Below are 11,539 nucleotides of genomic sequence, written 5' to 3'. Positions count from 1 at the left end.
CTGGGGATTCTCTCCTGGCCCCCTGAGGCTGCGGACCCCGCAGGGCGGCTGCGGTGACAGGGGACCGTCGCCAGCCTGCCCACTGCTCCCTGCTCCTGCGCTGCCGCCGCACACGCTCCCGCCGACCTCGCAGCCCAAGCCCGCCGGCCGGTTTGCTCAAGGAGCGTGAGCAACTGGGCCGCACTTCTGCCACCTCTGGGTGCCAGCCACCGAGCCGGCTATTCTGGGATTCATGGCCTTGCAGACCCAGGGGGCGGGGGGTGGAGTAGAGTCCTCGGGAATTTACACAATATCATACACACGAGCCCATGGGGCCTGGAGGGGCGCTCTGCATGGGACCCATTTTCTTCTATCTGTACAGAGGTGGTCCCCAGAAAAGGGGGCCGATGTCCAGTGACAAAGGACAGCTTCCACGATGGGGAGGGAAGGGTCTTGATTGGTAGATGCAGGACAGCAGCCGAGGGCACGTGCCTTCTCCCTCCTCAGCTGAGTCCCCCTTCTCTTGCTGCGGAGGCGCCCGGCTGCGTCTCGACCTTCCACAGCCGAGGACTAACTCCTGCGGCGTCCCCGCTCGGCCACGGCAGAACCCCAGGGGCCGCTGACACTGTGGTTCTGTTCTGGGTTCTGCCCGCCGGGGATTTCAGCTGTACTACAGGTAACAGAAAAATGCAACAGCAACTCCGAGAACCCCCACACCGAGGACCCCCACGCACGCACACTCCAGCTGCAGGCCGGCACCCCGTCCAGGCCTGCCCCTCGCTGTCCCGCCCCGGGCTCCTGGCCCCCATCCTGGGCCATGAAACCGACACCGATGACAGAGACAACGGTCAAAATGCAGTGTTTCTATTTAAAAGGCGAAAAGGAGAAAAGAAAGGAAATCACCGGAAGTCGTCACCCACACCCACACTCACACACGTCACACATCGCTCCAAGGCCCGCATCTGCCCGGGGCGCGGCGGGGCGGGCGGCCTCCTGGTGCACTGGGTGTAAGGCAGCTGGCAGGGGAGACCGGGCTTCTGCGCGTCCTCTGTCCTGCCCCGATGGGAACTTGCCCTCAGCGTGTCGTTCCGACCCCCATCCCACCGCTAAGGCTGTGTCCAAAAGTTGGCAGCAAAGAGAAAACTTCCTCCTCAGTCTGTTTCCTCTCCCACCTCTCGCCTGTGGCTGGCGGGCCAGGAGGACGCGGGGCCGGGAAGCGCAGGGGACCTTCCAGGATTTGCTTACGTTCCAGGCACTACGGGCTTCGCTTCCCGGGGAGGTGGCCGGTGGGGGTGTCTCTCCGGCGGGCTCAGCAGGTGGCACGACCTTCCCTCCACGCGAGCCTTCAGACCGCTGGCCCCGTCCCTGCCCAGCTCCCACCCTGTCCTCGAGAGGGCCGGGGACCAAGATGCGGCAGTGACCTTCACTCTGTCGTCAGGAGACCATGGAGCCAAGAGTTAAGAAGTGATGGAAGAGCCACAGGATGGGGGTGATCCCCCATCTCGGCGATGAGGCAACACAGAGTCGGGCGCGATGCAGGTGCCTGAGCCAGTCAACTCTACCTTGGCACTGGCATCATCTTGATTGAGTTCGGTTTTATATATGTATATTATATATATATATTTATATATATATAGGTGTGGGTTTGTTTTTTAGCACACTGTCCCATTCTCGGGTCTGGATTTAGGGCAGTTGGTCCTCGGGACAGGTTGGACAGAAGGGGCCAAGGTACAGAAGAAGCCCGAGATGAGTGTGAGGCCCAGGCCCCCCCACGCGCAGAACATGGACCATCCGTAGCCATGGCTGATGTCGTCGGGGAGCCCGTACAGGTAGCGCGGGTAGCGGGACAGCTCGAAGTTGATCCCGGCCACACAGGTGCACAGTGAAATGATGCAGAAGGTTCCTGGAGGACAAGGAAGAAACATGGGGAGGGGAAGGGAGGCGGGCAGGAGGGAGGGGGGGGAGAGAGAGGCGAGGGTTATTACATTTTCAATTCTCTTGAGCAGAAAAAATGAGTCAGGTGGGAGCAGCCAACAGGATCGCTATCTGGAAGCACTGAAGGAGCGGCGGGCAGCCCTGGGGGTCCCAGCGCCTCAGTCTAGAGCGCCAGGGGAATTACTGAACAAGGATCTCACGAGGGTGTTGTGGAGGGCGGAGAGAGGCAGCAGAGCCACTGGCTCCTTTCTGTAAAGCATTGAAAATTTATTATCTTTCTTCCACGATGCAGAAAACACCTGTTGGCTAGTTCTGTAAAGAGGAAACTCTCTCCCTTCCTGTCTTACATATAACGTCTTATACAGGGTTGGGTTTTCCCATAATCGACTCACCAAGCCCTTTGCCCTCTCCTCAGAGACATTTTCCCAAAGTGTTTTCCGCGGAACACCTATCAGCTATGCCAGGCAGCAGAATCAAAGACTCTGGGAAACACCGCATGCGACTCCTCACCGCTGAAGACTGGGTCTAGTCTGGGAAGGCCGCTGGGGCTGCTGGGAGAGGCTGGGCCTGCAGGGCTCAGGTGCTCTGGGGGTTTCATGTAGATCTGCCCTTCCAGAGGCCACTAGGTGAGGAGGTGCAGGTGAGGGGCCTGCTTCAGTCATGGGGGTGGGGAGGGCAAGTGGGGGGCTCGGCGGGATAGGAGTGAATGGTTGTTTACTGACTGACAGCTTTTAGAGGTAACTGACAATCTTGACTCAGCAGTGAACTGGACACAGACGCCACATGTATGTGCACACGTGTGTGTGCGCTTGTGCACATGTGTGTAGCAACAGCCACTGTGTTCAAACCCATATCATCATTATTTGGGAAAACAGGGGCCCCAAACTTGGGGAAGCGACAAAACACCCTGGGTTCCTCCTGCAGTGGGGGCTTCAGATGGAATTTTAGGATGGTTCCTGGGGCTCCCTGGCCTCACCCCATACTTTCAGAATCTCTCAGGTGACAGGGTCTTCCCTTTTTCAAAGTTCCTTAGATGATTTGTTGACCAGCCTGGGAGACTGTTGTTTTTGTATTATGGGGTGGTCCCAGGAAAAGGGGAGGTTCCAGGTTCCCTGCCCCACCCAAAGGAGGGTGGATGAGCAGGGAGGAGAAGCAGCTGGAGAGGAGACTGGGGAAGGAAGCAGGATGGGGAGCAAGCAGGAGCCCTAGCGGAGGCACCTGGAGCAGAGACATGTGAAGAAGCTGCACTTGCTTCTTGGTCCTGGCCTGGCTGGAACAGATGTGGTGAGACCCGTGGGGAGGGTGACGATGGCAGCTTTTATCTTGGTTTTCATTTTGCTCTTTTCCTCGCAGACTTGTCTGTTTTTGACCCATCTTTATGGTTTCCCACCAGAAGGCGCTTTAGACTAGTGACAGGCTTTCAGGCCTTGCTCTGGGCTGGTCCTGTTTGGCTGGACATTTATTCACGAGGGGATGGGTAACTCTGGGTGCCAGATTTAGAAACTATATTCTCTGTCTCGTCTGTATTGCACACTAACTGTATTAATGTTCCTTTCCACTGAAGCTCTTATATGTTTTGTCTTGATGCAGCAGACGGCAGAACCTATTTAGAGCAGGCAGGTTTGGGGGCTCTGGGATGCCCCTCTCCCTGCCCTGTAACATTAGGTCCTTGGTGGAACCTGGAGACAGAGATCCAGGCAGGGCAGAAGCAGAGGCAGGCCAGGAGGAAGGGGGCAGCCTGCGGGAAAAGGAGAGGAGAAGCCCCTGCCTGGGAGAGCAGGAGCTCAAAACAGCTTCATTTTGACACTAGTTTCAAATCACGTAAATTCCAACAAACCAAGCTGGCCTGCTTGGGCGAGTATGTTTCCGTTTGGAGGCCTGATGTCAGTTCCTAAAACTGAGGTTTAGGACAGGAAGTGTGTGTTTGTGAGAGTGTGCATGTGTGTGCATGTGCGAGCATGTATGTTGACTTCAAACATTTGAAACATGTGCTGTCCCTGGGATGTCCAGACACTTGGAGCCATGAATCTAGAGCCTACGAGAAAGTCCTGAGCTAGAAGTGGGAACTGAGTCATCATCTTATAAATGGAAACTCTGGATGTGACGAGGTCACCCAAGGACTTCATACAAACAGTGTCTACAAAGCATACTTTAGAAAAAGAAGACATTTCTTCTGGTCAGAGGCTTCTCGATCCTCCTGACTAAGTCCGGTGATTTATTGTGGGCAATAAGCTCCACCTCAAGGAAGTCTGATCTTCCCAAGTTGCGGTGCTGAGTGGCCATTTCAACGGTGTTCCTTGTGAACAGGAACAGGGTGCACAGGCCCCACAGGAGACACAGGAGACTCGGACCCTGTGGATCTAATCACTAGTTGGCAGTGGCCCAACTTGCTGATCACATTTGTTATGTGATGTTAATGGCTTAATCAGAGGGCGCTCCTCCGTTAACTTCCTGTCAGTTCTTATCTTTAGAACTTTTAAGATTTCTGTTGTTTCTAATTCTTGTCAATATTCACATAGAAGGGAAAAAGCTTTCCAGGCCTCACTTAAGATGGTCTTTTAAGCCATGTGTGCAATTCGTTAGTAAAGGTTCTGAAAGGTTCTGAGTTTCGACACATGCTATTTTCTATTTGAGCAAGAAGTGGGTGTCTGCAGGCCCCCGGCAGGTTCCAGTGAATGGGCAAAGAATGACATGTGACTGTGATCATTCAGCAGCGCGTTCTGACCATTGAAATGGCTGCACTTTGACAAACGTGACAGAGTCCCGGGGAATGTGGGAGCTGGGGACGGGGTGGCTGAGGACCCTGCCTGACCAAGCCTTTGGGCCAGGTTGGTGGACCCAACTCTCAGACCTGTGGATTGACAGTTCATGGGGAGCGAGACGTAAAAAACTCCACACCCGCCACCAATTTACTGGGGTGCCCTGGGGCACAGTGACGGTTTAACTGCCCCTGAGAACATACCTCAACTAAGGGGTGGTGGTATTTACAGCACTCAGGGTCGCCACCTCCTACCCTCTACCCAAACTACAGTACTCCCTTGAGCAAGAATGAAGTCTTCTCCCCCACAATAGCAGACCATGGCCGCTGTGACTCACTCTTTAGAATCTGTCATTTTATTTCTCCTAAGTGCTTATTGATAGATAGTGAGGTTCCAAGGAAGGCAAAAATCACAACGCATAGACACATCTTAATAATTCCCCTTTGCCTTGGGGTTTGGGCCTAATTCCAATCAGACTCTAAGACTAATTGTGTTCAGAGTGTAACAATGAAATGAAAAGAACTCTGCCCAAGCCCTTCCCTTTGGAGTGAGGCTCAGCTACGTGCTGCAGAAGCAGACACAGACCCTGCTGGAGGAAGGGTCAGGTGTCACCCTGGCCAGGTAAGCAGGCCCAGCAGCAGCCAGCTGGCTGTCAGCCATGTGGTGGCTGGTGTGGGGAGGCAGTAGACGCCATGGGCAGAGGGAGGACGATGCTCCCAGGGTAGTGCAATCCGTGACCCACAGAGTCACGGGTTGAGCAGCTAATCAGCAAATATTTGTTGAATGTCTATGTGTGTTCCAAGCATTATGCTAGATGCTGGGGAGATAAAAAGGAGAATAAGATGTGATCCCTGCTCTTGAGAATCTTTAATTAAATCTAAAATAAAAAGATTCGGGGGAAAAGCTTGTAATCTAGTTGGCATATGAGACACAGAAATGGAAAGTTGCAGATGAAGTAGAAACAGCAGCAGACTGGGGATTAGGAGACCTGAATTTAGTATCAGCCCTGAATTTGGTCCCCTCACCCGTAAAATCAGAGAGCTGGAACGGGTGATTAGAAGCTCTCTCCTAGATCTAGTAGACTTTAGGAAAAAAAGAATAATATCCAGCAGTACATGGTAAGGATCCCCTCGCTGATGGACCCATCAAACTGGGCCAGGGAGGGTATCCTGAAGGAAGTGAGGCCTTGAAGGAGGAACAGGATCTGCAGGCCATGAACAAGAAGGGTCACCCTGCCAGGTCTAGAGAGAACCCCTCCTTCAATCTCAGGTCCCCCTGTCCTAGCTCTCTATGTCAAGATGAGGAACATACCAATGTACCACTCTGCAGCCCTATTTCAGAAACACCCCCTATATACCATCCAGGTCAGGCGTCCACCATGACTTCCCCAGACCACTGTGCCCCACTTCTACTCCTGCCCCCATATAACAACCCGTGCAGTTTTAAATGTTTAAACAGATTAATTATAATTCTCTCCCCAGTTTAAAGCCTCCAGCAGCTTCCTGTCACACTTCAAATAAAACCCAAACTCCTTATCTGGCCCATATGGCCTGACCTTGGCCTAGCCCCGCCTGCATCTCTCACCTCCATTTTCACCTTGACCCCCACACCCCTCACATGTAGCCACAGGACAGGGCACTGTGTATCTCAAACTAGCTAAGCTAGTATGCACCCCAGGGCCTTTGCACTTGCTGTTCTTCAGGTTTTGTTCAGATGTCAATTCCATTGTCATCCTTGCCACCCTCTTCCAAAGCTGTGCCTCCCAGTGATGCTCAAACTACACTCTTTGGAGGTTTCTCAGGATCTGCCTCTGGGAAAGGGAGAGGATGAGAGCTTTCTAGCCTCCTCCCCTTGGCCAGAATAGCCCTGTTCTAATCAGTTTCTATGTGAAATTTCATTTGAATTTCGAATTCCAATGACTTAAACATTTTTGAAGAGGACTTGCCTTATTCATTTGCAAGGGGACCTAAGGATGTGTCATTATGAGAACTCTGGACTGCAAAGGCCACTGACTGCTCTATTTGTTATGAATCCATGCCTTTGGCAGAAAGAGCTAATCAATCTCCACCCTCATTCCTGCTGGTCTGGTAAGGGTCCTCAGACGCCTACTCAGCCCTACTCTCCAGGCAACCAGCCCCAATTGGTCAGCTGCAGCTGGTTGGAGTAAGAAGTGAAATCTAATGATTCCTCTCTATACTGGACTCCCACTCACATGAACTCAGCACACTGGAAGTCCAGTTGGATGAGATGGCATCGCCCTGAGTAGCTGTAACCCGAGAGTCTGTGCTAATCAGACTTGCCAGCATCAAATGATTGGTGCCCCCCACCAGTCCCCTGAGCTCTGGGGTCCCCATCTGGAAACTCTACCTGTTAGTGGGCCGGCTTGGCCACAGGTGGAACCGACCATGTAAACATAATAGCAGACTTTTGATTGTTCCAACTCCACACCTTGTGACGATCCCCACCTGAATCTCTTTCAGGACTCACCCGCAGAAGGGCACCTTCAACCCAAGTCCCCACCCTGCTGCTCCTATCTGCAAGTGCACACCTGGCTGCAGGAGGGGAGGACTGGGGGTGTCTGGGGGGGCCATCCCCTCCAGAGGCCCACCGCCCCCTCCACTCAGGACACAGCTGAGGCTGGAGTGAGGGTGAGGGAGGAAACAGTTTCCATGCCCAGAGCGCCGACCGTTCCAACACCAAATACATCGCCCTGCCCGCTGCCTGCACACTGCTGCCATCTCTAATCAATGCTCCCCAGTTGCCAAATCTGAGACTCCAGTTTTCCCCCCAATTTTTGTTTCTTGGCTGTTTGACAGTGTCTTCCTGATTGGATCTATCTTCTTTTGGTTTGCAAGCTGCCCCTGGGTCCAGGTTCTCTGGACGTCCCTTTACGGCTCCTTAATCTCATCCTCCACTTGTCTTTTCAGACTTGGGGCTCCCCTCTCACCCCACATCACACACGCTTTCGGGCAACCTCTCTCCTCTGATGTGACTGAGTCACAGGGCAATGTGATGTTCTGTGATGTCATAAAGCAGGGAGTGTATGTTCCCGGCCACACACAGATTTGCAGCGTCCCCCCAATAAGCCCAATTCCTTTAAGTCCCTGACTTCCTGTGTTCTTACAGAGTCTTGCTTCCCCGGGAGGGTGACCAACCATTCCTGTCTGCCTGGGCGTTGGCGGGGGCGGGAGAGTCCCTGGAACATGGAAACTTCAGCCCTAAAACTGGAAAGTTGTGGGCCAAGTGGGGCAATCTGGCCATGCTCCACACAGGCCCCCTCGCTGTCCTGCTCTCCACTCTGGTGCCCATCAGGGCGCTCCCATAACAACACCAACTCAGCCCTGCTTCTGAATTAGAGAAAACAGACGTCTGAACCCAGCAAAAGCATAGAAAGTCGGCTTCCCAGATGCCAGACTGGGATAGCATTGTTTGGGGGGCTGCTAATTCTTTTGCAACTCTGAAATTTCACCAGAAAACACTTAATCAGCCACCTCATAAAGGTTCTATCCCAGCACCACCTTAAAGGTTAATTACCAAGCGATTTGTTAGCTGGTGTTGAGTCTGGTGTTAAGCTCGTGCTCAGTTTGCCGCTGAGCATGGACGGCAGGAATGCAGGGTGGCCGTGCGGGCCTCCTGTGTGGCTGCTGCCGTAGGAGCATGCACAGGAAGGGCCGTGCAAGGATGTGTGTCTCCATGTCCCTTAGGGAGATCAGAGAAGCCACGCAGCCAGGCCGCAGCAATGGGCCCCGTGGAGAACCAGCATCAAAATGGAGCCCTCAGACTCAGCTGCAGAAATGCTCTAACTAATTCAAGAAGCCATCACCTAGGAAACCGAGGCACTCAAGAAGGTTCTCAGGAATCCAGGGCAGTTACATATTGCGAGCACGGGCATCCTCCCAAATGTCTATTCCTTATGTGCCCAAAACTTCACTGGAGCAGAAGTGCAGCTGCTTTCTAGGGCCAGAGAGCCATCGGCATGACATTTTCTGCTCTTGGGAGTGGCAAGGATGCCTCCCTACCCTTGCCTGTTCCCTTGCTGCCACGGGGCCTTTGCTCTGACCCTGGCCTGACCGGTTGCTGCGAAGCTGTCACTGCAGAAGCATCCTTGTGGATGTGCATGTCATGTCAGTCTGCCTGGAAAGCCGTGGCCCAGGCCTTCCTTTGGCTCCTCCCCCCAGCCCTTCTTGGATCTAGAAAACTGTAAGGAAGCAAATCAGCAAACAGAGACAGGATCCCTTCTCCTCCAACAGCACCGTGTGCAGCCGAGGAGGCTGGTGTCTACTAAAGCTTTCCTTTGCTTAGATTAAATGCCTCAGTAGCATTTAGCTCTCAGAGCACTTTATAGCTTTGCTCAGACCTGCACGGAATATAAATTACTGTTGACTTACACACCATTGCATCAGCGGCAGCCCATGGGCAGGTCACCCAGGGTTTTACATCCAAGGTGCCTTAGGCCTTCTGTGGATGAGCAGGGGCTGGCAATGGACGCCTGAGGATAACACACTGCAGGGGATGTGGCCCCCCAGCAGGACAACAATCATTCAGCCGACTGCAGACTCTGCCCAGGCCCTCGGCAGTGGCCCTGCATGAATGCCAACCCACCCCAGGGCAGGCATTTGTGTTCCCGAGGCTGGGTCTGCGACACCACCAGGCTGTTGCAGGGATGACTGTGCTGCAGTAATGCCACAACAGGGACTGGCCCACTGGTGCAGGTGGGCAGGGAGAATGAGAATGCCCAACACTTCACTGGAGCAGAAATGTTGCTGCTTTCTAGGGCCAGAGAGCCATCTGCATGGCATTTTCTGCTCTTGGGAGTGGGCAAGGATGCCTCCCTACCCTCGCCTATTCCCTTGCTGCCACGGGGCCACAGGGCCTTTGCTCTGACCCTGGTTTGACAGGTTCCTGCGAAGCTGTCACTGCAGAAGCGTCCTTGTGGATGTGCATGTCATGTCAGGCTGCCTGGAAAGCCGTGGCCCAGGCCCTCCCTCGGCTCCTCCTGTCACAGAACCTGCAGACTTACCCCTGGGTTTCTGTATCTCTACAGGCGGCCACCTAATCTGAAAACAGGCCTCAGGGACTGAAGTGTGTCCTTACATAGTGGGAGCCCTAATCTCTGTGCCTCAGCACAGGACTGTCTTAGAGGTAGGGCCTTAAGAGGTAAGTATCTTAAAATCAGGCCATCAGGTTGGATCCCACTCCAATCTGACTAGAGCCCAGATAAGAAGAGTTTAGGACATACAAAGAGACCAGCCAGGGCAAGCACAGAGCGAAGACCACAAGAATAGGGAGAAAAAGGCCACTGTCTGCAAGCTGAGGATAGAGGCCTCAGGAAACAGCGGTACCTTGCCGCTGGGCAGCTAGCCTCCAGGACCTCAAGAAAGGAAGTTTCACTCAGGTAAGCCACCCAGTCTGTGGGGTTTAGCTGGCAGCCCTGGCCATCTCACAGATGCACACAGAATCACTGGTTGTTAACATAGCATTGCAGTGCATGGTGAGAGAAGACTTATTCCAGCTTCCTGGCCACTCTCACCTACACACAGTTGTAAAGAACTAGGTGCCACCTCTGGTGGTGTTTGCTCTATCCAGTCTCCCTCAGTAGCGTATCGATCGAGGCTCACCCCCACTTACTTCTTTTGGTTAATGGTTTAGATTTGCTCACAAGAGCAGTAGCCCTGAGGCCATTACACTGAAGGCTTTATAAACTGGGGAGACTAAAGGGCTCAGCAAGGGGAAGAATCTTGGTAGGAGGTCAAAGTGCTTTTCTGTGATGGAACTTTCCCAGGGTCAGAGCCCCGCTCTCCCGTCTCTGTGACTCCACCCCATCTACACAGAGTCCTTACACCCTCCTGTGGTTGTCCATCATGGTTCAAGCCAAGTCCCCAGGCTCCCAGCGAGGCTTTGCTTGGTATACCCAGCCCAAGATAATCCACACATTTTCTGATTCCTAAAAGTTTTCTGGTCTGGAACAGGCCTTCTGAGAATTAATTATAGTGACTCTCTCTTGTCCCGTTTTGGTTTGTGTTCAGATAGACTGGAACTTTCTCCGGAACTGGTATAGTCATGGTGACTCCCTTTGTATTATAGCTTGCACTGCACTGAGCAGTAAATCCAGATCACTGGAAGAAAAGGGATTTCTATGCTATGGAGATTTTTGACAGCTATAAGGGAATGAAATAGACACTTTGTCTGCTCCTCCCATCCTCCCTCCCTCCTCCAACTGTTCTGTGATTGCTGAGGTCTGTGCACATCTGTGGGAGAACCCTCCTGTGGCCACGCCCATCTTGTATTTCAATGGGTTTCTGGAAGCATTTTTATTTTTACAGAAATAGAGGGAATAATATCTGCTCTGCAGGATTATTTTGAAGAGTGATACTAATACATGTGTGAAGGCTTAGGGAAGTTAAAATTGCCTTCTTAGAGGTAAGGTATAATATTAGAAATGGAAAGCTTTCAGGGAGAATGAGGAAAAATTATTCTGGAGGATACAAAAAAAACTGGTTGCAGTTTCCACCTCCAACACACCCTTCCTGCTCCCCACACCCGTCCCAGGGTCAATGCTATACCATGGAAGCAACTGTGATCGCCAGAGATCAGAGAGAGTGATCAGGCGGGACTCTGCCTTCTCTGGACTTTGTGGGAGTCAAAACTGCTAGACTTGGAAGATCTCAGAACACACTGCTGAACCACACCTTCCTTGGCAATCTTTGGGCTCGCAGAGGTGACAGCCTCCAGGGGGCGTTCGTGTGATGATGTGGGTGGGTTTGTGAAGGAGCTTGTAAGGCCCAGTTTTCAATTAGGATGGGTACAAAGGAACTAGGCCTAAGAGAAGTGTGGGGAATCGATAAAGGACTTGAGTTGGGGAAATT

The 11,539-nt window shown here is 52.8% G+C and overlaps 1 protein-coding gene across 1 annotated transcript in view; it reads right to left on the bottom strand.

Moving 5' to 3' along the window:
* Positions 1 to 1,631: 1,631 nt before the first annotated feature.
* TMEM178B (transmembrane protein 178B) overlaps positions 1,632 to 11,539 on the bottom strand; it is a gene marked incomplete at both ends in the record, with an annotated part of 308,785 nt that continues 298,877 nt past the window's right edge. The window contains one exon of the mRNA XM_084230091.1: positions 1,632 to 1,882. Coding sequence (XP_084086217.1) covers positions 1,632 to 1,882 — 251 coding nt within the window. The remainder of the gene's footprint in view (positions 1,883 to 11,539) is intronic.

The sequence above is a fragment of the Talpa europaea genome (genome assembly GCF_964194135.1).
Source record: "Talpa europaea genome assembly, chromosome: 3".
In the NCBI taxonomy this organism is placed as follows: domain Eukaryota; kingdom Metazoa; phylum Chordata; class Mammalia; order Eulipotyphla; family Talpidae; genus Talpa; species Talpa europaea.
The sequence above is the reverse complement of the archived record's forward strand: the minus strand, read 5'-3'. Positions and strand labels throughout refer to the sequence as shown.